The 25,913-nt window shown below is 33.3% G+C and overlaps 1 protein-coding gene and 1 long non-coding RNA gene across 3 annotated transcripts in view; one reads left to right on the top strand and one right to left on the bottom strand.

Moving 5' to 3' along the window:
• Positions 1-25,913, bottom strand: part of LOC127729412 (uncharacterized) — a 133,960-nt gene that overhangs the window by 33,349 nt on the left and 74,698 nt on the right. For both annotated transcript variants that reach the window (XM_052237245.1, XM_052237244.1), the window contains exon 5: positions 4,837-4,915. In XM_052237245.1, coding sequence (XP_052093205.1) covers positions 4,837-4,915 — 79 coding nt within the window. The remainder of the gene's footprint in view (positions 1-4,836; positions 4,916-25,913) is intronic.
• Positions 5,795-8,018, top strand: LOC127729424 (uncharacterized). The gene is made up of 2 exons (XR_007994617.1): positions 5,795-7,332; positions 7,501-8,018. It is a non-coding gene; the product is annotated as an uncharacterized LOC127729424 (long non-coding RNA).

The following is a 25,913-nucleotide window of genomic DNA, read 5'->3' on the forward strand; positions in this document are numbered from 1 at the left end:
TCAGATCGATGTCCGGTCTCAAATCAACGTCTTTTTCTCAAATCGACGTTCAATCTGACGTCATAATGAAAAAGAAGGTGCAATTAGGCACTTATTTGGCCCAAATATTTGTGCAAAATTAAAAGTTACCATGCATGATCTTACATTTGTCCCAACAATACAAAGGTAAAATGTGTTTAGAAAATGAAAACAATTTTCATATTCGACAAATTACCATGGCGAAATACAATGAGAAATATTTCAACCGAGATAAACCAACGACTAGACATGTTGTTTTATAGTATTATCACAGCATTCCCCATACCATAATAACTATAAATAAATTGGATATGACAAGGATATGCTACCATATACACAGACGTTTGTCTAGAAGAGCTCAAAAGTCAAAGAGGACAGCAGTTCTTAAGCAGTTTATTAGCATTTACAGTTCATACTTTACAGCTGTTCTTTAGCAGTACATTAGCATTCACAGTTGCCAAATTCAAGGCAATGTTTAATTTGCATACAGGCATTCCAATAGCATTCCATAGCAGTTCTTAGCAGTTTATTTAACCTTCACAGTTATTTAGCAGTTATTTTCGACGAAAAATTTAATGAGATACCAAAAAACTGCTATCTTCTCTGAATATTTTTGAGAACTGCTATAATAACAGTTAACCATAATGAATATTCATATAAACTGCTAAGTTGTACATCCTAATATGGTTTTCAAAACTGCTAATAACTGCTATGGAATGCTATCGGATCTGTTCAAAATTGGAATACAAAGGTACATGAATGTACAGGGTACAAGTTATGAATGCAGAAATATTTTACTGTAAGTCTTGTTGAAATTTCAAAAAGTTGTAATAACTTTAATTTGTAATTTGACCAGTAAGTGCAATCAAATGACTTGATTTTAATCAAATAACAGACTTGTTAAGGGGGTGTAAACATGTTTTGTGAGTACTGTACCTGGCCTTTGACCTCTTAGAAATTACTAATAATGTCAGTGGCCGAATGATAGAAACAGTAAAAAATGCACTTAAATATCAGTGCTTATAAAAAAAAACTAATTCAATAAGAGTGATTACTAGAGACTGTATTAATTACCTTGACTAAGTGATTTTCAGATTAAAAGTTATTTCTTTTAAATTATTATAATTTCTCTCTCTAAATATATTTTATGTGGACCAAAAGTCAACATTTACCTCCTCTTTTTCTTTTCGATTTAAAAAATAAAATGTTTTTCTTAATATGTAATAATATATTATGATTCAACTTTCTGATACAAACTTAGTTTACATATATTAACTTCATTAAATGGATGATTTGGTCAATATTGAACAATCAGCTATTTGCGGCCTAGGTTTCCCTAATATTCCCTCCCCCCCCCCCCCCCCCCCCTTTTCAACTGTTGAATTTGTGGGGTAAGCATGTGGTATGAGTGCCAATGAGACAACTCTCCATTCAAGTCACAATGTATAAATAGTTAACAATTATAGGTCAAAATACGGCCTTTAACACAGAACCTTGGCTCATACCAAACAGCAAGCTATAAAGGGCCCCAAAATTACTAGTGTAAAACAATACAAACAGGAAAACCAACGGTCTAATCTATTTAAAAAACTAGAAACGAAAAGCACATATGAACCACTCCAACAAACGACAACCACTGAACAATGGGCTCCTGACTTAGAACAGGTGCATAAAAATGCAGCGGGTTAAAACGTTCTAACAGGCGCCAACCTTCACCCTAACCTGAGACAGTAGTGTACATTACAACATAAAAAGACACTAAAAAATATCAATTGAAATGTCTTAACTCGATCAAAAAGATATTTAAACAAAAAACAATTAAACTAACACTGAACGAATAAGTTTGATCTTTGACACAATATGAATTTAATATTAAAAAGTATGTGCCTATATTACATAGAGGCTACAGGTAGAAATAAAAAAGATGTAGTAAGAGTGTAAATAAGACAACTCTTACCTGGGACAAAATAGTGTTTTAACGCCATGGGCAGTCAAAGAAGAAATGACTTGTGCAATGCCAAAATAAAAGTATCGACAGGCAGTAGGATCGTTAGGATTTAACATTATAATGGTTATCTATCATGTTATATACAGATAAAGCAATGTCTAAATAGAAAATTACCTTGGATGAGTATTTATACATCCCAAAAACCATTCGAAAAAAATACCAATTTAGTTATGTTTCAATATGTTGATGACATGTACAATAGTGATGTTAGTGCCAATGTAAACAATACTCAAAGATATTATTACAACATTAATAAGATAAACTTTACTAAAAAGTTTGTTTAAAGATTCGATAAGTATACACGGATCACATAGTGATTTTCGCGCTTTTAGTAAAATATTACCGTAAATTTAAGGATGTGAAATACCGTTTTTAACAAGTTTTCTACAGTTACAGCCAAAATTAACCAAAGAAATCTTTGTATGTATGAAAGAATTTAGTAAATGTTTTAAGTAATTTATGGTAACGAAATCCCTGACTTAATAATTTACCAGTTATGCATTGATTACGTTCGTTACAATCTATGACATCACTACACACACGGGAAAGAGTTGGGATATATAAACACCGTATGATGGAGCCAAAGGAACATCGCCTTCTAAAAAAGGAAAAATAACAATAGGGATTGAAAAATCGTCTCTTTTGTCGTAAACTTTGGTATGGAGTTTCCCTTTAGAAATTGAAATGTGTAAATCTAGAAAAGGACAACTACTGCTGTTTATGTTAGATTTATATAAAGTTAGTACCTTTGGGTAAATTTCGGAAGTATATTTATAGAACTCTGGATTATTTAACGAAAAAATATCATCAAGATAACGGTAGGTATTGTTGAATGTGTCAACCAAATATAACAATGTGTCTTTACTGAGTTTACCCATAAGCTGTTATTCATAGCAATATAGGAATAAATCTGCTATTAAAGGGGCGCAATTAGTGCCCATAGGAATACCTACTACCTGTCGATACACTTTATAGCCGAAACGTACTTATATGTTGTCCAGAAGAAAATTTAAAGCTTCAATGATTTCTTCACATTTCCAGTAAGTGTATCTAGCATACTTTCTTTTTTCGTTACAGAAAAAAGCTTTTAACAAGTTACAGCAAATACATTTGCAATGAGATTTTTCAAAAGATCATTTAATCAAATATGGAATTTTTTCTTCATAAGATTGTGTGCAATTGTAGCATTAAAAAGACTACAAAAAGCACGTTTTTGTTTTTTTTATCTTAAACCTTTAAATAATTGTTAACACTCCAAAAATAATTAATACCATTATTTTCATTAACTTTATTACAAAAGTTATTAATACGTTCTCTGATAGTAGAAAGGGGGTAGTTAGAAGCACTGACAGATAAGTAATTGAACACTTACCAGATGCGGATATGAAACGACATTTAAATGTTTTTTTGTGTAATTTAGGTAACAAGTACATAGTCGGGACTTTCAAATTTTCGGAAGAGGCTTAAAGCTAGGTAGTGGCAGTGATATGCTTGTTTACAATTTGACTCTCTGTGGAGCGTACGGATCTGGATGTAGAAGAATTGATAATTTCGTTTTGGTGAACTTCTCTCTAATAAATGCGTCACACCACCACTACATTATTAGCTGATTTGTCTGCCGGTACGAACACAAACCGCTTTGCGAGTACTTGGAGTTTATTTTTTTATTCTAGAAATGGGTATACCATGAACGCTATTATTTATTTTATAATTGTTTTCAAAATGAGATATACGAATATCAACAGTATTCATAATTTTAGTTAAATAACTGTCTAGAGATTTTTTATCAGATTTTTCACGTTTACACCAATTTCTACAGTAGGCAGATTGGGCGTCTTTAATGACCTGACCTGACGACACTGTTTCCAATGTATAATTGATGAAGGACGATATATAGGTCCGGTCTTCAATGATGTTGAGTTCTCCTGTAATGACCTGACCATAGGAAACATATTTAAAACTAGATGTTTCACAGTCTCAAGTGGAAGGAGCATATATGCCCATTTTATAGAATACGACTTTTTTCAATAATTCGGACGAAACATTATGGCTTTTGAGAATGCTAACTCCAGAAATTCGATACTATCCCTCTGTACTACTATCCAATAGCACTAAATTTAAGCAGCGTCTAAAATGCCTAGCCATAAAACCTGCCAAGACAACAGTTTGAAAAGTGGATACCCCCAATGATCATTTCATAGAGTATGGTTTTTTCAATACTTCGGACGAATGTTTTATCCCTTTTAGAATGCTTGCCCAAGAATTTCGATAAAACAGAACTGTAGCACTATCCAATAGCTATTAATTAAAACAGAGTCTATAAATCCTATCCATAAAGACCTGCCAAGACCCCCACTATGCCCTTAAACATATTACTATGTAAATAGCAATTTGCTTTTTTTAACAATTAATGTAAAACAACAAAATGAACATAAAAAGCAGACATTTCGTTTCTTGGTTAACTCATATACAGCGATATGCACTAATCAGTAATTGTTCTTGCATGCGGGTTCTCATTTCCGTCAATAAAACACACTTTTCTACACATTTTGACTTAAACACATACTTAGATTTATATATTGCAGAGACTGTTATCTTCGTATCCTTTTTGAGTATTCTTTATTAGTTTTCTGCTAAAATAATACATGAATATTGGAGCCAAAAAAAGGTAGTTTTTGTATAACTAACCTAATTATTCATAATTGGGCCTACGGAAATATTTTTAAACTAACACAGTTATGAATAATTACGAATATCTTAGCTCTAAAGACAAAATAAGAATCTTGCCGGTAAATATTGATTTTTTTTACCTGTCTTTCTGTTTCTTAGTTATCATCTCCGAATCCTTTTTCGGGAACATTATTTTCGATACCTGTTGAGAGAGGGATTCTGCAACAAGATTTAGAATAAGAAATTATGAATGATTACGAATATGTACAGCATTTATAGTTTGAATTATTCACAATACATTAAGGCAATAGCACGTTTTCTTCATAACTTTTAAGAAGATTTATTTTCTTCTTGATGACTGATTGGCTTTCCGTAGGCCCAACAGCCTTAAAGACTGGTTAGAGCTGATTTATCATCGAATCGGGCTCTACGTCATTGAGCTGTTGCAAGGGATGTGGAAACAAACGATGTCTGACTTACAAGCAAGAACTGAATACCCAGACTTAAAAAAACACTTTACTGGTACGGAATACACCATGTACTGTTAATTGCAGGACTACAAATGATGTTTATCATCTACAGTGTAAACTACCGAAATTAAGACATATGTAGATCTTTTTTTAGAAAGAACGTCATATTAGAAATCAAATATCTAACAAAACGCCGTACAAAAGCAAAACAAGTTACAGTATTGTACCTTTTTTAGGTAGAGAAAAGTACAGTAAACTTTGTCTTGATTCTTTTAAAACCATACCATTTAAAGGACATCCCTTCTCATACAATCTCACAAATTGTAATATCATACTCTTCATATTCTTGAAATTCATGTTAGGAAATTTGCAAGCAAGAAGAAAACTAGAATTTCTGTCCTGCGGGACGAAATAAGACAATCGAATTCGATATTGTCAGGTATCAGGTATGCATAAAATAAAATCATGTCTTTATATTTAGTTGTCGGCATTACAATTGTAAGCAGTGTAACCTCAGTTAATCGATAGAAATAGTTTAAATAAGGAAAAAAAAAAAACGCCTACCTTGTTTATTTGTATCTTAGGAACCCACCGCTTTGATGGTACCCAACTTCATCAGAGGGTCGTCGAGTTGGTTACTTATTCCTTATTCCTTATTCGTTACTTATTCGTTACTTATTTCTTATTCCTTATTCGTTACCTATTCGTTACTTATTCCTTATTCCTTATTCGTTACCTATTCGTTACTTATTCCTTATTCCTTATTCGTTACTTATTCCGTACTTCTTATTCGTTCCTTGTTCGCTTTTTAATATGTTGCCCTCTTCTAATACTTTTTTTTCCTTTTATTTTTTTACTTTGAGGTAAGATATTGGTTCGAGGAGGTAAAATTACCCTGTCAGTGCGAATGTGCCCGCTTTCGTGCTCGATTGATAGATACCCTGTTACTTATTCGCTTTTAATATGTTGCCTCCTTTTAATGACTTTTCGTTTGTTTCTTTTTTAATCTCTGGTGTTAATTATTGGTTCGTTAAGGTAATATTACCCTGTAAGCGCGTATCTACCCGTTTCAGCGCTCGACTGATACCCTGTTACTTATTCGTTTGTTATACGTTTGTTATACTTTGGAAGTTTTTAAAAATTTCTTTTCTTTTCTTTTCTTGTCTCTGGTGTTAGCTATGGGTTTTTCGAGTTGAAACAACCCTATTAGCGCGTATGTACAAGTTTCAGCGCTCGACTGATACCCTGTTACTTATTCGTTTGTTATACGTTTGTTATACGTTGCACCTTTTAAAAAAATTCTTTTCTTTTCTTTTATTGTCTCTGGTGTTAGCTGTGGGTTCTTAGAGGTGAAATAACCCTATTAGCGCGTATGTACCCTTTTCAGCGCTCAACTGATACCCTGCTACTTATTCGTTCCCTATTCACTTTTTATACGTTGCATCTCTTTAATGCTTTCTTTTCTTTTATTTTTTTGTCTCTGGTGTAAGCTTTGGGTTCTTCGAGGTGAAATAACCATATAAGCGCGTGTGTACCTGTTTCAGCGCTCGACTGATACACTGTTACTTATTCGTTCCTTATTTGTTTGTTATACGTTTGTGATAGGTTGCACCTTATTAAAAATTTCTTTTTTTCTTATTTTCTTGTCTCTGGTGTTAGCTATGGGTTCTTCGAGGTGAAATAACCTTATTCGCGCGTATCTACCCGTTTCAGCGCACGACTGATACCCTGTTACTTATTCGTTTGTTATACGTTTGTTATACGTTGCACCTTTTTAAAAAAAAAATTCTTTTATTTTCTTGTTTCTGGTGTTAGCTATGGGTTCTTTGAGGTGAAATAACCCTATTAGCGCGTATGTACCCGTTTCAGCTCTCGACTGATACCATGTTTCATATATGCTACTTATTCGTTCTCTATTCTCTTGTCATACGTTGCATCCCTTTAATTCTTTCTTTTCTTTTATTTTCTTGTCTCTGGTGTTAGCTTTGGGTTCTTCGAGGTGAAATAACCATATTAGCGCGTATGTACCCGTTTCAGCGTTCGACTGATACCCTGTTACTTATTCGTTCCTAATTCTATGTTATGCGTTTGTTATACTTTGTACCTTTTTAAAAATGTCTTTTCTTTTATTTTCCTGTCTCTGGTGTTAGCTATTGGTTCATAGTGGTGACATAACCCTATCAGCGCGTATGTACCCGTGTCAGTGCTCGACTAATACCCTGTTACTTATTCGCTACTTAATCGTTCCCTATTGACTTTTTATACGTTGCATCTGTTAAATGCTTTCTTTTCTTTAATTTTCTTGTCTCTGGTCTTAGCTATGGGTTCATAGAGGTGACATAACCCTATTAGCGCGTATGTACCCGTTTCATCGCTCGACTGATACCCTGTTACTTATTCGCTAATTATTCGTTCCCTATTCACTTTTTATAAGTTGCAGCTCTTTAATGCTTTGTTTTCTTTTATTTTCTTGTCTCTGGTGTTAGCTATTGTTTTTTCGAGTTGAAACAACCCTATTAGCGCGTATGTACCCGTTTCAGCGCTCGACTGATACCCTATTACTTATTCGTTTGTTATACGTTTGTTATACGTTGCACCTTAGCAACTCAGTAGTGTCGAAGTCCTCTATGTGCTCTGATTTTCTTCAGTCTTTCTAAATCCTCTCGAAGTTTGTTATCCAGAGCATTCGACATAACTTGGCTGAATTTTCCATTCTTAACATCTTTTTGTCTGTTGAGGAACCAATCAGGGATTTTGTACTGTCTTAGATTGGACATGATAGTGATGACTTTTTCAATCTCTTCTTCACTTAGTTCTCCTTCTCTCTTGGAAATGTCAACATCAGCCTTTTTACATACAACATTGGCATAACGCCTACCGATACCCTTGATAGCAGTCATTGCGAACATAATGTTCCTGCGACCATCAATATTCGTATTCATAATACGAAGAATGTGTCTCTGGCAGTATCAATGCCATGTTGAATATGTCCCATGCAGAAATGATTGACGCAGTCAAACATGCTTGGCCTACGATAATTAAATGTAAACATACGATCCTATTGCCTCCCCTGCGATATATATTGGAACTTCTAAAGATAGTTCTTGAAAATAATGAATTTATGTTCAATGATAAATTTAATAAAACTTCAACTGGAGTTCCAATGGGAAATAGTTTATCACCTGAAATTACGGATCTGAGAGTTTATGAAGTCTTAAATAGTATTTTAAGGACTTTCCAACATAAACAGAAAATATCGAGCCTCCATAGGTTTAGGGACGATGGCTTTTTTATTTACAATGAAGGTACAGATGATGAAATAGCACAATTTTTTGAACATGCTAACAGACACCATGCACTACTAAAATTTAAACACGAGAAAGCACAAACTAAAATGCAATCTTAGACCTCACGACATTCCGAAAAAAGACTGAAAATTATCAGAAGGTCCTCATGCCACCCATCCTCTACCATCCTCTACTTTCAGAGGCATAATTAAAGGAGAAATGCTTCGCTTTAAGAGATGTACGAACGATCCAGTAGATTTGCAAACACAATATGCGTTATTTTCTCAACGCCTTATTAAAAGGGGATATCCAAAAAATGAAATTAAAACTGTTATGCAGGAAGTGACTGCAAAACGAAGAAATGACACATTAATGGTAAAACCCAAATCAGTATTACAGTCGCCTCCCCTGGTATTCTCCACAGTGTTTTCAAGACAGAAATCGCACATAAAGAACAATATCTTAAAACACAGGGATAAATGAAAGGATGACGAAGAGGCAAACCTTTTATTTGATAAAAGACCTCTTTTTGCTTACCGTAGGCATAAAAACTAGAAAGACACAGTAACATCAGCAACTCTGGGTAATTAACATGTTGCAGATTATGAAAATAGATTCTATACTATGTTTGTTAAATTGATAAACATGGTTAAATAGAAAAAGAGTATAGAAAAGTATTAGTCAAACAGATCATGAGGTGTCGAGCCCCTGATAAAAATTACAGTATTTTTATAATAAGTGTCGCTGTGCAATGGCTTGGGCTCCTGACGATGGACATGGCCATGGTCAGTTAGTTAATTCTAATTGGTCTAAATAGATGTTCGAAACACCTTGTGATCTATGGAGTTGGGGTGCTGGGATAGGATGTGACAACGATTTATTGAAATATTTGCCCCTAATAAAAATTACAGTATTCTTATAATAAGTGTCGCTGTGCAATGGCTTGAGCTCCTGACGATGGACATGGCCATGGTCAGTTAGTTAATTCTAATTGGTCTAAACAGATGTTCGAAACATCTTGTGATCTTTGGAGTTGGGGTGCTGGGATAGGATGTGACAAGGATTTATTAAAATACACACGAGAAATCACAAACTAATATGCAATTTTTAGATGTGTTGGTATTCAAAGGCCCAAGATTTAGAGAAACAGGAATCTTAGACCTCACGACATTCCGAAAAAAGACTGAAAATTATCAGTACTTAGAAATGTCTTCATGCTACCCATCCTCTACTTTCAGGTGCATAATTAAAGGAGAAATGCTTCGCTTTAAGAGATGTACGAACGATCCTGTAGATTTGCAAACACAATATGCGTTATTTTCTGAAAGCCTTATTAAAAGGGGATATCCAAAAAATGAAATTAAAACTGTTATGCAGGAAGTGACTGCAAAACGAAGAAATGACACATTAATGGTAAAACCCAAATCAGTATTACAGTCGCCTCCCCTGGTATTCTCCACAGTGTTTTCAAGACAGAAATCACACATGAAGAACAATATCTTAAAACACAGGGATAAATTAAAGGATGAAGAAGAGGCAAAACTTTTATTTGATAAAAGACCTCTTTTTGCTTTCCGTAGGCATAAAAACTTGAAAGACACAGTAACATCAGCAACTCTGGGTAATTAACATGTTGCAGATTATGAAAATAGATTCTATACTATGTTTGTTAAATTGATAAACATGGTTAAATAGAAAAAGAGTATAGAAAAGTATTAGTCTAACAGATCATGAGGTGTCGAGCCCCTAATAAAAATTACAGTATTTTTATAATAAGTGTCGCTGTGCAATGGCTTGGGCTCCTGACGATGGACATGGCCATGGTCAGTTAGTTAATTCTAATTGGTCTAAATAGATGTTAGAAACACCTTGTGATCTATGGAGTTGGGGTGCTGGAATAGGATGTGACAACGATTTATTGAAATATTTGAGCTATTATCACGTTGTCAGCCTGAGAATTGTTTAGTTGACATCTTGTTGACTTTAATGATCTCCTCGTACCACAATAAAGTGTTTATTTGGTGCATTTTGAACACTGCTGAAATTTCCTGTATCTGCTTATTCACAGGAGGAAATATCTATCATCAGCAATGCTATTAAAAGTCTGGGTTTTACCCACATCGTCCATAATTACAATCTGACACTTTAAGGGCAGTCCCACCAGTGATTTGATATGACATTATATTGTATACAGTTTTATAAATAAACTTGAATTACATAAATGCAACTAGCAATGGAAAGACTAAATATGCTAAGTCTAAATAAACAGAGTAATTCTTCTGAAGGAAAAAAATTTGAAAAAGAAGATTCTAACATGCAGGATTTTATTTCATGCAGTGGAATTGTGGGCAAGACAGAAGAAACCCCATCATTGGGAGATATATCTTTTGATTTCCAAACGGATTGTGCGGATATTTCAAACTTTTATCATGAAAAGGAAGGAATAGTCATGCAGTGTTTAGAGGAGTTGGAAAACAAACTCAGAAAGAAATACCAGGTAGCCACCTTAAAATACAGTCTTGGTAAGGTCGATCCGACACACCTTCCAAGTTATATCAGATTAACAGTAAATTTCACGCCGTCATTGGACCAAGGCTCTAATTCGTTTTTCAACGAAAAACTGGATATCGTTAGAAATGAACTTTCGGAACAATTTCTTAGTAGACTAATTGAAATGTGTGAGGAGCACCATAAAAGCATGCTATCCAGCATATCAAACCTGCTTGAAGAAACAGAGCGGCAGTTAGGTCGTGGAAACTCAGAAGAAGGGGCATTTCTAAAAAAGTTGACTTACCTAGTAAAGGAAAAGAAAGAGATATGGAATGAACGGTATCTGAGGGCTATTAGAAATATGTCTGCACCTAGTACTGAGAAACTGAAAAATGAAGCAAATACGATATCTAAACTACAGGATGAGTTACGAGAGTTAAGAGGCTTCCTTGAATCATCCCATCGAGGACGAGGCGGACGTCGTTTTATTCGTGGAAGGGGGAGGGGAGGAAGAAGATTTCCCTCCGTTTAGATAATAAATATTATCGAACAATATTGGAATGGCTATGTACATAACTTTTATCGGAATATATATGATGTAGGTGAACTTTGTAACATCCGACAAGTCAAATGAAGATGATAAAACATTTAACGTGTGGCTATACACTTCGTAAGTGATGTTTTTTTACCAACAGCTGTAATTTGTGTAAATAAAAGTGTAATATCTTATCAGTTCTTGAGTTACGCTTAATTTATAGATAATTGATCGAGCAGAACACACCAGGTTAGTTTATAAATGAACCCAATGCAATTATGATGATAAACAAATGTTTTCAAATATCTCTTTATTTAAAGTTGAGAAATAAAACCATCAAAGATACTTTTTTACATTGTGTAAACGATAAGTGGTCATAATTAATACATTATAATTAAATGCACCGATTATTATCAGTAAAAGCAATAGTGCATTGATAATGTGTTTCTAATTTCTGTCAAAATAGATATTAAATTTGAAAAATATCAAACCGAAAGGTAAAAGGGTTGATTGATTATGTCAATTTTATGTTAAAGTTGTGTTACCACCAGAATACAGGGAAAGTAAATCACTGTGTCTAAACTACCCCGGCAAAAAATGTTTGGACTCGATGGTATCTAATATCCGGCACGGTGACGGAACATCAATAGACAGAGAAAAGGTAGTTTTCTGTTTATTTATTTGTTATTGTTATGATATCGAAGAATATTTATACATATATAACTATTTTCTATTGTGAGATGTAATATTTTCTATAACTGTTCTAGATTAACGGAGAAATAAGTAAAAATGCACGTCAAAATGACGAATTGAGTGAACCTTGCCTCGAATTTGTTTAATTTCTCCTTAAATTGTTCACATGGTACGGAAAGAAAGGTACGGAAATAAAGATATTGACATGGAGATTGCTAAACTAGTCACTTTGACCACCTCAATCCTTGTATTTCTGCTTATGGAACGAAAGAAATAGGTCATGTCAAAATGGAAGCACCCGGTTTTGTCAATGTTGTTTACTACACAATGACCCGGTTTTGTCTATGTATAGAACCCGGTTTTGTTTATTTTATGAAAAGCAACGTTAACACTGGTACCCTGAATTCTGAAACAAAAAATAAATTCACAAATGGCTGATCATGTGGGTTTTCAAACCAGATACCTCAATAAAGCGTGTTGCCAAGTTTGATTAAATTGTTAAAGAGGAGAAGATTTTTGTGAGATAATTGGCAAAAACGTAAAGAAATGGTAAAAATCGTAATTAGAGTTTAATAATTCTTACAAGGATATCGACCAAGTCGACTTATTCGTATATATTGTCTTGCTGATCATTTTTGCTATATAACTTTTATGTATTTCAAGATAATAGACAAAAATGGAAAAAAAGGAGAAATTTGTCGTTCAAGGACATTAACTTCTATAAGAATTCGTGTGAGAGTTTCGATGTGTATGGACAAAAGGTAGAGCTCAACATTATGAACATATCTGCCCCTGTTAAATTTTCTCTATCTATAGCTGTTTTCAAGTAATAGACAAAACATGTATCCCCCTATGTTCTATTTCAAGCCATGTCGGCCATCTTTGTTATCAAGCGGGTCATCAAAAACTTTTTAAACTAGATACCTCAATGATGATGAAAAACAGTTAAACATAAGTTTGTTAGACCTTTTAAACCCGACATAAGATTGTGGATAAGGTTTGTTAAATGTATTGTAGCCCAGTAATTTCACAGGAGAAGATTATGTAAAAAATTAACGGAAGACGACGGACGACGGGGACCAAGTGATGAAAAAAGCTCACTTTTCCCTTGGGGTCATGTGAGCTAAAACCAACCAAGAATTCCAAACAAGATTGAACCGTTCTTGAATTAAAAAAAAGTCTAACAATTCAAAATTAAGGCTTACACGAACGAGATAAACTAATCAGACATGGAAAAACAACTTCAGTTGCGTTTTTTTTTTTTTAACAAAAATAAATACTACGTATTATTTATACAAGAGAGACTGTACGCACTGACATGTCGCGACTGCTAGAATGATCGTTATCGAATTTATTTTGAAGGTCTGTAAGATAAATAATTTAATAAAAGTATCTCATAAAATTAACATTGTTCATGGAACCATAAAAAAAAGTCAAGGTCTGATGAAACCTGCCAGACGGGCATGAACACATTTCAATAATTAAAACCAACAAAAAAAAACTGAACATTTACGAACTAATCAAGAAAATAAGTTGAAGGTCATTTAAATAGTCATATGCGCCATGTACGAGCAAATATAGTTGACCTATTACTTATGGTATTAAAGATACGGACTTGAACACGAAATGTTAACCTTGATCATAGATATCAACCATTATCAGCTATTCATATTGTTAGGAATTCGCTGAACCATGAAAATGAGGTCAAGGGCAATGGACATATGACAGATAGAAACATCGTTACATAAAAGATCTGTGTGCGAGGTATATTGCAGTCAGGCCTTCTAGCTTCTGACATATGAAGCTTCATACAATTAGTTCAAGCCGCCACGAATTTGCATCCCTTGGTTTCGCATTCCAACAATTCCAAAATATCAATGTGAATTTTTAGAATAAACATGATAATCCTACTCACATACATCCAATTTCGCGGGTGTCCCTGCTTTCTTATTTCTTATAAAATTTTAAGTTGGTATACGATTTAGTTATATAACATCAATTGCGAATCCAGGCGGCGTATAGGTCACACGCCCCCACCCCACCTTTGATGGCCCAAAAAATATTAAATCTTTTTTTTACGATTGTTTTTTTAGCTTAATTCGTCCAAAACATTGTTCGCTTCGCTACGCTCTGCGGTATGTAAGCTGTTTGAATTACGTCCACTTTGAAAAAACCTTAATCCGTCCCTATATATTGTCAATAATATATTGACCAACGTCAATGTACGATAATCATACCACTATGGAGAGATAACAGAACCGTTTATTTATACAACTATTAGTAAAATAATCATTATTGCATTTTTTCGATGGCCTGAGACTATTATACTAATTTATACTTAGTATTATAGTTACAATTAGGGATAGATGGATTTGATTTTTAATGCATGATTATTGTAATCCTTTTCTCGCCATAAACATTCATTTTCTATGGCGATTCTGCAAGCATATATATATTTGTCTGATTATCATGCCATATAATGAACATTTAGCCTTAAGAAGATTTATTTTAAACGATCATAGGAAATATTACACCCCTTGGTAGATTGGATTACTTATAAAGATAACCATTCAGTTGTGCAAGAAAATCACATATCAAATGTGCGTTCTTCAATTTTTAAGACCATAAACTCTAATTTTCAGTTTAAACACTAAAATTTACATAATTCATATAAAAAAAAACGTATAGAGAGCTTAAACCTCAGTTTAATTCATTTCTATCTATTTCGCAGTTAGAGTATTTTTTTTAAATGCAAAGCAAATTTATAACTATTTTTGTTCCAATAAAGTAGGATTTCAAGTGTTTACAGATTCAAATAAATAATAAGTAGTCCTCTGTAAGAAATCGTTTTCCAACCAGCCACCAAACTCCTTTTAATTGCTGAAGTTCAATTATGTTATGCGATTATGCCTTTTTTTCTTTGACAAAACCGGGTTCTGCCTTGTGAAATCTAGGACAAAACCGGGTTGTACACATTGACAAAACCGGGTGCTTCCATTTTGACATGACCAATTTCTTTCGTTCCATACGCAGAAATACAAGTATTGAGGTGCTCAACGTGACTAGTTTAGCAATCTCCATGTCAATATCTTTCTTTCCGTACCTTTCTTTCCGTACCATGTGAACAATTTAAGGAGAAATTAAACAAATTCGAGGCAAGGTTCACTCAATTCGCCATTTTGACGTGCATTTTTACTTATTTCTCCGTTAATCTAGAACGGTTGTAGACAATATTACATCTCACAATAGAAAATAGTTATATATGTATAAATATTCTTCGATATCATAACAATAACAAATAAATAAACAGAAAACTACCTTTTCTCTATCTATTGATGTTCCGTCACCGTGCCGGATATTAGATACCATCGAGTCCAAACATTTTTTGCCGGGGTAGTTAAGACACAGTGTAAATGTAAAAACCGAAACGTCAGAGATTCTATAGTGAGAGGAATAAGTTGATAATAAAGTGCTGAGATTTGCAAAACAAACATGTATGGTTTTTGATTGTCAAATAAATTAAAAAGTCAAATTGTTAATGCATCTGGTATACGTGTCAGTTTATAAAGCAATGAATATTGATTGGTTGCAATTTCTAGGAGGGATGTTCTCCTCTTCCCCTTATATGGTTTCCTATTGAGTAACTGATATCTGATTGGTTTGCGAGTTCATACAGGCTTGATAAAGAATCAATATTACATCAAGAAATGAATTGCACGCTGCTTTCTGGCGATTTCCTCTGATCTGTAAGCATGGCGAACAGACACTTTAAGAGAGCGAAAAAAACAAACAAAGGCTATCATGAAAAAGGCCTTCTATCAGAAAAATAGAAAGATAAAGGTTCGCTCTCTCAAGAGGAAAAAATCAATTGAAAAAGCACGTGAATATGTTAAAATATTCACCACTGAAAAAATAAAAGACGATGAGATTTTGTTACTCAGTAAAGGATTAAAGTATATACCGTCTCCCTCGACGAAATTTGCAAAATCTAGTATTGCATCAGATTTCAATGAACTTGCAAGAAAACTAAGATGTAAATATCATTTTGACAAGGGTGATATTTTTAAACGCCATCCCTTTTTAACAAAATCCGGATATGAACCGGAACTGGCAAACAATGCAATTGAGACATTATATTCAAAACAAAGATTGAGGTTGATAATTTAACAATACAAAAAGCACACGATAATCTCACTCCGCTGGAAAGAAAGGCAATTTCTTCCCTGAAACGAAACAAAAAAATAGTTATTCGAAAAGCAGATAAAAATAACACCACAGTGATCTGGGATAAAACAGAATATATAAATGAAGGACTGAGACAAATGAGTAGTGCTACTCACTTCATAGAAATAGCAAAATTAAACATAATAGAGACCAACCAGAAAATCAAAAATATTATCTTTGAAATGCATAGGAAAGGGGTCATGGATGAAATCACATTTAAATATCTTTCTGCTAAGAGAGATCTTAAACCAGGAAGGTTGTATCTTCTGCCTAAATTGCACAAACTGGATCCTGAACTAATAGTAAGGGTTCAACAGAATCCTACGCTGTATAAAAATGTCAGAATTCAAGGGCGGCCTATTGTTTCATTATCTGGTACTGTTTTAGAGAGAATAGGGAAGTATTTGGATAAATTCATGCTTCCAGCAGTAGTACAATAAGAAACACATTTAAGGGACTCTTTAGAATTTATCAATATTATTGAGAAGTTGCAGGTACAACCTGACGCCTACTTAGTCAATTTTGACATAAAAGAAATGTACAACAATATGTCCCATGCAGAAATGATTGACGCAGTCAAACATGCTTGGCCTACGATAATTAAATGTAAACATACGATCTTATTGCCTCCCCTGCGATATATATTGGAACTTCTAAAGATAGTTCTTGAAAATAATGAATTTATGTTTAATGATAAATTTTATAAAACTTCAACTGGAGTTCCAATGGGAAATAGTTTATCACCTGAAATTACGGATCTGAGAGTTTATGAAGTCTTAAATAGTATTTTAAGGACTTTCCAACATAAACAGAAAATATCGAGCCTCTAGGGGTTTAGGGACGATGGCTTTTTTATTTACGATGAAGGTACAGATGATGAAACAGCACAATTTTTTGAACATGCTAACAGACACCATGCACTACTAAAATTTACACACGAGAAATCACAAACTAAAATGCAATTTCTAGATGTGATGGTATTCAAAGGCCCAAGATTTAGAGAAACAGGAATCTTAGACCTCACGACATTCCGAAAAAAGACTGAAAATTATCAGTACTTAGAAAGGTCTTCATGCCACCCATCCATTACTTTCAGAGGCATAATTAAAGGAAAAATGCTTCGCTTTTAGAGATGTACGAACGATCCAGTAGATTTGCAAACACAATATGCGTTATTTTCTCAACGCCTTATTAAAAGGGGATATCCAAAAAATGAAATTAAAACTGTTATGCAGGAAGTGACTGCAAAACGAAGAAATGACACATTAATGGTAAAACCCAAATCAGTATTACAGTCGCCTCCCCTGGTATTCTCCACAGTGTTTTCAAGACAGAAATCACACATAAAGAACAATATCTTAAAACACTGGGATAAATTAAAGGATGACGAAGAGGCATAACTTTTATTTTATAAAAGACCTCTTTTTGCTTTCCGTAGGCATAAAAACTTGAAAGACACAGTAACATCAGCAACTCTGGGTAATTAACATGTTGCAGATTATGAAAATAGATTCTATACTATGTTTGTTAAATTGATAAACATGGTTAAATAGAAAAAGAGCATAGACAAGTATTAGTCAAACAGATCATGAGGTGTCGAGCCCCTAATACAAATTACAGTATTTTTATAATAAGTGTCGCTGTGCAATGGCTTGGGCACCTGACGATGGAAATGGCCATGGTCAGTTAGTTAATTCTAATTGGTCAAAATAGATGTTAGAAACACCTTGTGATCTATGGAGTTGGGGTGCTGGGATAGGATGTGACAACGATTTATTGAAAAGTTGGAGGATCCATGATTTGTTTCAATAGCTTCAAAGTTGTAATCATTGAATTTTCCTTTTTTTCTTTATTTCGGTTTTTTTCTTTATTAAGATATTTCCAAACCAGATATTTGAGTTAAAGTAAAAAAAAACCCACACCCATCCTCCAGTAAAACAAATCAAGCAGAGAGAAAAATTCTGCCTTTTCTTTATTTCCACGATTGTTTTGTAGGCACTCAGATAGAAAGGATTTATGTTGACTTTAAATTGTATAAAATTTGATGGAAGTTGTAATCTAAATAAGTCATAAACAAAACAAGAAATTTATTTGAATTTACATATAATTAAATTTAAAAGATATTTCATAAATAATCTTGAAATTTATTTGAATTTAATTTTTTTATTATACTGGAAATTTAATTCTAATTAAATTCTATATTTATTCAAATTCAAATTTAATTTATATTAAAAATTCTTTAAATTTGAAATTTATTCAAATTTAATTTATATTAAAATTCTTTAAATTTGAAATTTATTCAGATTTAAAAATATCTTTAAACTAGGTTGAAATTTGGGAATTTATTTGCTTTATTAAATTTAGTTTAAACTTATGTTAAATTAGAAATTTTCCAGTGAAGTAAATGCATATAATTTTTTTCAATTTGAAATTTAATATTTAATATGCATAAAATATGCATTTAATTTCATATTAAATGCATCATTTCATGCAGTGTGAGTTTAACGAAAACAACCAAAGCTACGAAAAGTAACAAAAAGGTATTGATATAACCGCGGCCATTATATATGATGGTTGGACTCAGATCGATGTCCGGTCTCAAATCAACGTCTCTTTCTCAAATCGACGTTCAATCTGACGTCATAATGAAAAAGAAGGGGCAATTAGGCACTTATTTGGCTCAAATATTTGTGCAAAATTAAAAGTTACCATGCATGATCTTACATTTGTCCCAACAATACAACGGTAAAAGGTGTTTAGAAAATGAAAACAATTTTCATATTCGACAATTACCATGGCGAAATACAATGAGAAATATTTCAACCGAGATAAACCAACGACTAGACATGTTATGTTTTATAGTATTATCACAGCATTCCCCATACCATAATAACTATAAATAAATTGGGTATGACAAGGATATGCTACCATATACACAGACGTTTGTCTAGAAGAGCTCAAAAGTCAAAGAGGACAGCAGTTCTTAAGCAGTTTATTAGCATTCACAGTTCATACTTGACAGCTGTTCTTTAGCAGTACATTAGCATTCACAGTTGCCAAATTCAAGACAATGGTTAATTTGCATACAGGCATTCCAATAGCATTCCTTAGTAGTTCTTGGTAGTTTATTTAGCCTTCACAGTTATTTAGCAGTTATTTTCGACGAAAAATTTAAATGAGATACCAAAAAACTGCTATCTTCTCTGAATATTCATGAGAACTGCTATAATAACAGTTAACAATAATGAATATTCATATAAACTGCTAAGTTGTACATCCTAATATGGTTTTCAAAACTGATAATAACTGCTATGGAATGCTATCGGATCTGTTCAAAATTGGAATACACAGGTACATAAATGTACAGGGTACAAGTTATGAATGCAGAAATATTTTACTGTAAGTCTTGTTGAAATTTCAAAAAGTTGTAATAACTTTAATTTGTAATTTGACCAGTAAGTGCAATCAAATGACTTGATTTTAATCAAATAACAGACTTGTTAAGGGGGTGTAAACATGTTTTGTGAGTACTGTACCTGGCCTTAGACCTCTTAGAAATTACTAATAATGTCAGTGGCCGAATGATAGAAACAGTAAAAAATGTACTTAAATATCAGTGCTTATAAAAAGAAACTAATTCAATAAGAGTGGTAACTAGAGACTGTATTAATTACTTGACTAAGTGATTTTCAGATTAAAAGTTATTTGTTTTAAATTATTATAATTTCTCTCTTTAAATATATTTTATGTGGACCAAAAGACAACATTTACCTCCTCTTTTTTCTTTTGGATTTAAAAAAAAAAGGTTTTTCTTAATATATGTAATAATATATTATGATTCGACTTTCTGATACAAACTTAGTTATGGATTGAACAATCAGCTATTTTCGGCCTAGGTTTCCCTAATATTCCCTCCCCCCCCCCCCCTTTTCAACTGTTGAATTTCTGGGGTAAGCATGTGGTATGAGTGCCAATGAGACAACTCTCCATTCAAGTCGCAATGTATAAATAGTTAACAATTATAGGTCAAAATACGGCCTTTAACACAGAGCCTTGGCTCATACCAAACAGCAAGCTATAAAGGGCCCCAAAATGACTAGTGTAAAACAATACAAACAGGAAAACCAACGGTCTAATCTATTTAAAAAACTAGAAACGAAAAGCACATATGAACCACACCAACAAACGACAACCACTGAACAATGGGCTCCTGCCTTAGAACAGGTGCATAAAAATGCAGCGGGTTAAAACGTTCTAACAGGCGCCAACCTTCACCCTAACCTGAGACAGTAGTGTACATTACAACATAAAAAGACACACTATAAAATATCAATTGAAATGTCTTAACTCGATCAAAAAGATATTTAAACAAAAAACAATTAAACTAAAACTGAATGAATAAGTTTGATCTTTGACACAATATGAATTTAATATTAAAAAGTAGGTGCCTATATTACATAGAGGCTACAGGTATAAATAAAAAAAGTGTAGTAAGAGTGTAAATAAGACAACTCTTACCTGGGACAAAATAGTGTTTTAACGCCATGGACAGTCAAAGAAGAAATGACTTGTGCAATGCCAAAATAAAAGTATCGACAGGCAGTAGGATCGTTAGGATTTAACATTATAATGGTTATGTATCATGTTATATACAAATAAAGCAATGTCTAAATAGAAAATTAACTTGGATGAGTATTTATACATCCCAAAAACAATTCGAAAAGAATATCAATTTAGTTATGTTTCAATATGTTGATGACAATAGTGATGTTAGTGCCAATGTAAACAATATTCAAAGATATTATTACAACATTAATAAGATAAACTTTACTAATAAGTTTGTTTACAGATTCGATAACTATACACGGATCACATAGTAATTTTCGCGCTTTTAGTAAAATATTACCGTAAATTTTAGGATATGAAATACCGTTTTTAGCAAGTTTTCTACAGGTACAGCCAAAATTAACCAAACAAATCTTTGTATCTATGAAAGAATTTAGTAAATGTTTTAAGTAATTTATAGAAACGAAATCCCTGACTTAATAATTTACCAGTTATGCATTGATTACGTTCGTTAAAATCTATGACATCACTACACACACGGGAAAGATTTGGGATATATAAACACCGTATGATGGAGCCAAAGGAACATCGCCTTCTTAAAAAGGAAAAATAACAATAGGGATTGAAAAATCGTCTCTTTTGTCGTAAACTTTGGTATGGAGTTTCCCTTTAGAAATTGAAATGTGTAAATCTAGAAAAGGACAACTACTGCTGTTTATGTTAGATTTATATAAAGTTAGTTCCTTTGGGTAAATTTCGGAAGTATATTTATAGAACTCTGGATTATTTAACGAAAAAATATCATCAAGATAACGGTAGGTATTGTTGAATGTGTCAACCAAATGTAAAAATGTGTCTTTACTGAGTTTACCCATAAGCTGTTATTCATAGCAATATAGGAATAAATCTGCTATTAAAGGGGCGCAATTAGTGCCCATAGGAATACCTGCTACCTGTCGATACACTTTATAGCCGAAACGTACTTATATGTTGTCCAGGAGAAAATTTAAAGCTTCAATGATTTCTTCACATTTCCAGTAAGTGTATCTAGGCTAAGCATACTTTCCTTTTTCGTTACAGAAAAAAGCTTTAAACAAGTTACAGCAAATACATTTGCAATGAGATTTTTCAAAAGATCATTTAATCAAATATGGAATTTTTTTCTTCATAAGATTGTGTGCAAGTGTAGCATTAAAAAGACTACAAAAAGCAGGTTTTTTGTTTTTTTATCTTTAACCTTTAAATAATTTTTAACACTCCAAAAATAATTAATACCATTATTTTCATTAACTTTATTACAAAAGTTATTAATACGTTCTTTGATAGTAGAAAGGAGGGTAGTTAGAAGCACTGACAGATAAGTAATAGAACACTTACTAGATGCGGATACTAAACGACATTTAAATGTTTTTTTGTGTAATTTAGGTAACAAGTACATAGTCGGGACTTTCAAATTTTCGGAGGAGACTTAAAGCTAGGTAGTGGCAGTGATATGCTTGTTTACAATTTGACTCTCTGTGGAGCGTACGGATCTGGATGTAGAAGAATTGATAATTTCGTTTTGGTGAACTTCTGTGTAATATATGCGTCACACCACCACTACATTATTGGCTGATTTGTCTGCCGGTACGAACACAAACCGCTTTGCGAGTACTTGGAGTTTATTTTTTTATTCTAGAAATGGGTATACCATGAACCCTATTATTAATTTTATAATTGTTTTCAAAATGAGATATACGAATATCAACAGTATTCATAATTTTATTTAAATAACTGTCTAGAGATTTTTTATTAGTTTTTTCACGTTTACACCAATTTCTACAGTAGGCAGATTGGGCGTCTTTAATGACCTGACCTGTCGACACTGTTTCCAATGTATAATTGATAGAGGACGATATATAGGTCCTTTCTTAAGAAAAGTTTTGACCTCACGGTCTTCAATAATGTTGAGTTCTCCTGTAATGACCTGACCATAGGAAACATGTTTAAAACTAGATGTTTCACAGTCTCAAGTGGAAGGAGCATATATGCCCATTTTATAGAATACGACTTTTTTCAATAATTCGGACGAAACATTATGGCTTTTGAGAATGCTTACCCCAGAAATTCGATACTATCCCTCTGTACTACTATCCAATACCATTAAATTTAAGCAGCGTCTAAAATGCCTAGCCATAAAACCTGCCAAGACAACAGTTTGAAAAGTGGATTTATCATCGAATCGGGCTCTACGTCATTGGGCTGTTGCAAGGGATGTGGAAACAAACGATGTTTGACTTACAAGCAAGTATTGAATACCCAGACTTTAAAAACCACTCTACTGGTACGGAATACACCATGTACTGTTAATTGCAAGACTACAAATAATGTTTATCTTCTACAGTGTAAACTACCGAAATTAAGACATATGTAGATCTTTTTAGAAAGAACGTCATATTAGAAATCAAATATCTAACAAAACGCCGTACAAAAGCAAAACAAGTTACAGTATTGTACCTTTTTTAGGTAGAGAAAAGTACAGTAAACTTTGTCTTGATTCTTTTAAAACCATACCATTTAAAGGACATCCCTTCTCATAGAATCTCATAAATTGTAATATCATACTCTTCATATTCTTGAAATTCATGTTAGGAAATTTGCAAGCAAGAAGAAAACTAGAATTTCTGTCCTGCGGGACGAAATAAGACAATCGAATTCGATATTGTCAGGTATCAGGTATGCATAAAATAAAATCATGTCTTTATATTTAGTTGTCGGCATTAGAATTGTGAGCAGTGTAACCTCAGTTATTCGATAGAAATAGTTTAAATAGGGGAAAAAAAAACGCCTATCTTGTTTATTTGTATCTTAGGAACCCACCGTTTTGATGGTACCCAACTTCATCAGAGGGTCGTCGAGTTGGTTACTTATTCCTTATTCCTTATTCGTTACTTATTCGTTACTTATTTCTTATTCCTTATTCGTTACCTATTCGTTACTTATTCCTTATTCCTTATTCGTTACCTATTCGTTACTTATTTCTTATTCCTTATTCGTTACTTATTCCGTATTCCTTATTCGTTCCTTGTTCGCTTTTTAATATGTTGCCCTCTTCTAATACTTTTTTTTTCTTTTATTTTTTGACTATGAGGTAAAATATTGGTTCGAGGAGCTAAAATTACCCTGTCAGTGCGAATGTGCCCGCTTTCGTGCTCGATTGATGGATACCCTGTTACTTATTTGCTTTTAATATGTTGCCTCCTTTTAATGACTTTTCGTTTGTTTCTTTTTTAATCTCTGGTGTTAATTATTGGTTCGTTAAGGTGATATTACCCTGTAAGCGCGTATCTACCCGTTTCAGCACTAGACTGATACCCTGTTACTTATTCGTTCCTTATTCGTTTCTTATACGTTTGTTATACGTTGCACCTTTTAAAAAAAATCTTTTCTTTTCTTTTCTTGTCTCTGGTGTTAGCTGTGGGTTCTTAGAGGTGAAATAACCCTATTAGCGCGTATGTACCCGTTTCAGCGCTCGACTGATACCCTGCTTCTTATTCGTTCCCTATTCACTTTTATACGTTGCATCTCTATAATGCTTTCTTTTCTTTTATTTTTTTGTCTCTGGTGTTAGCTTTTGGTTCTTCGAGGTGAAATAACCATATTAGCGCGTATGTACCCGTTACAGCGTTCAACTGATACCCTGTTACTTATTCGTTTCCTTATTCTTTGTTATGCGTTTGTTATACTTTGCACCTTTTTAAAAATTTCTTTTCTTTTATTTTCTTGTCTCTGGTGTTAGCTATTGGTTCATTGAGGTGACATAACCCTATTAGCGCGTATGTACCCGTTTCAGCGCTCGACTGATACCCTGTTACTCATTCGCTTATTATTCGTTCCCTATTCACTTTTTATAAGTTGCATCCCTTTAATGCTTCTTTTTCTTTTATTTTCTTGTCTCTGGTGTTAGCTATGGGTTCTTAGAGGTGAAATAACCATATTAGCGCGTATGTACCCGTTTCACCGCTCGACTGATACACTGTTACTTATTCGTTCTTTATTCGTTTGTTATACGTTTGTTATAGGTTGCACCTTATTAAAAATTTCTTTTTTTTTAATTTGCTTGTCTCTGGTGTTAGCTATAGGTCTTTCGAGGTGAAATAACCTGATTTGCGCGTATCTACCCGTTTCAGCGCACGACTGATACCCTGTTACTTATTCGTTACTTATTCGTTTGTTATACGTTTGTTATACGTTGCACTTTTTAAAAAAATTTCCTATCTTTTATTTTCTTGTCTATGGTGTTAACTATGGGTTCTTAGAGGTGAAATAACCCTATTAGCGCGTATGTACCCGTTTCAGCTCTCGACTTATACCATGTTTCTTAGTCGCTACTGATTCGTTCTCTATTCTCTTTTTATACGTTGCATCTCTTTAATGCTTTCTTTTCTTTTATTTTCTTGTCTCTGGTATTAGCTTTGGGTTCTTCGAGGTGAAATTACCATATTAGCGCGTATGTATCCGTTTCAGCGTTCGACTGATACCCTGTTACTTATTCGTTCCTTATTCTTTGTTATGCGTTTGTTATACTTTGCACCTTTTTAAAAATTTCTTTAATTTTATTTTATTGTCTCTGGTGTTAGCAATTGGTTCATAGAGATGAAATAACCCTTTTAGCGCGTATGTACCCGTTTCAGCGCTCGACTAATACCCTTTTACTTATTCGCTACTTAATCGTTCCCTAATCACTTTTTATACGTTGCATCTCTTTAATGCTTTCTTTTCTTTTATTTTCTTGTCGCTGGTTTTAGCTATGGATTCTTAGAGGTGAAATTACCCTATTAGCGCGTATGTACCCGATTCAGCATTTGACGGATACCCTGTTACTTATTCGTTTCTTATTCTTTGTTATGCGTTTGTTATACCTTGCACCTTTTTAAACATTTCTTTCGTTTTATTTTCTTTTCTCTGGTGTT

This window comes from Mytilus californianus, unplaced genomic scaffold (assembly GCF_021869535.1).
Source record: "Mytilus californianus isolate M0D057914Y unplaced genomic scaffold, xbMytCali1.0.p SCAF_2, whole genome shotgun sequence".
Classification (NCBI taxonomy): Eukaryota; Metazoa; Mollusca; class Bivalvia; order Mytilida; family Mytilidae; genus Mytilus; species Mytilus californianus.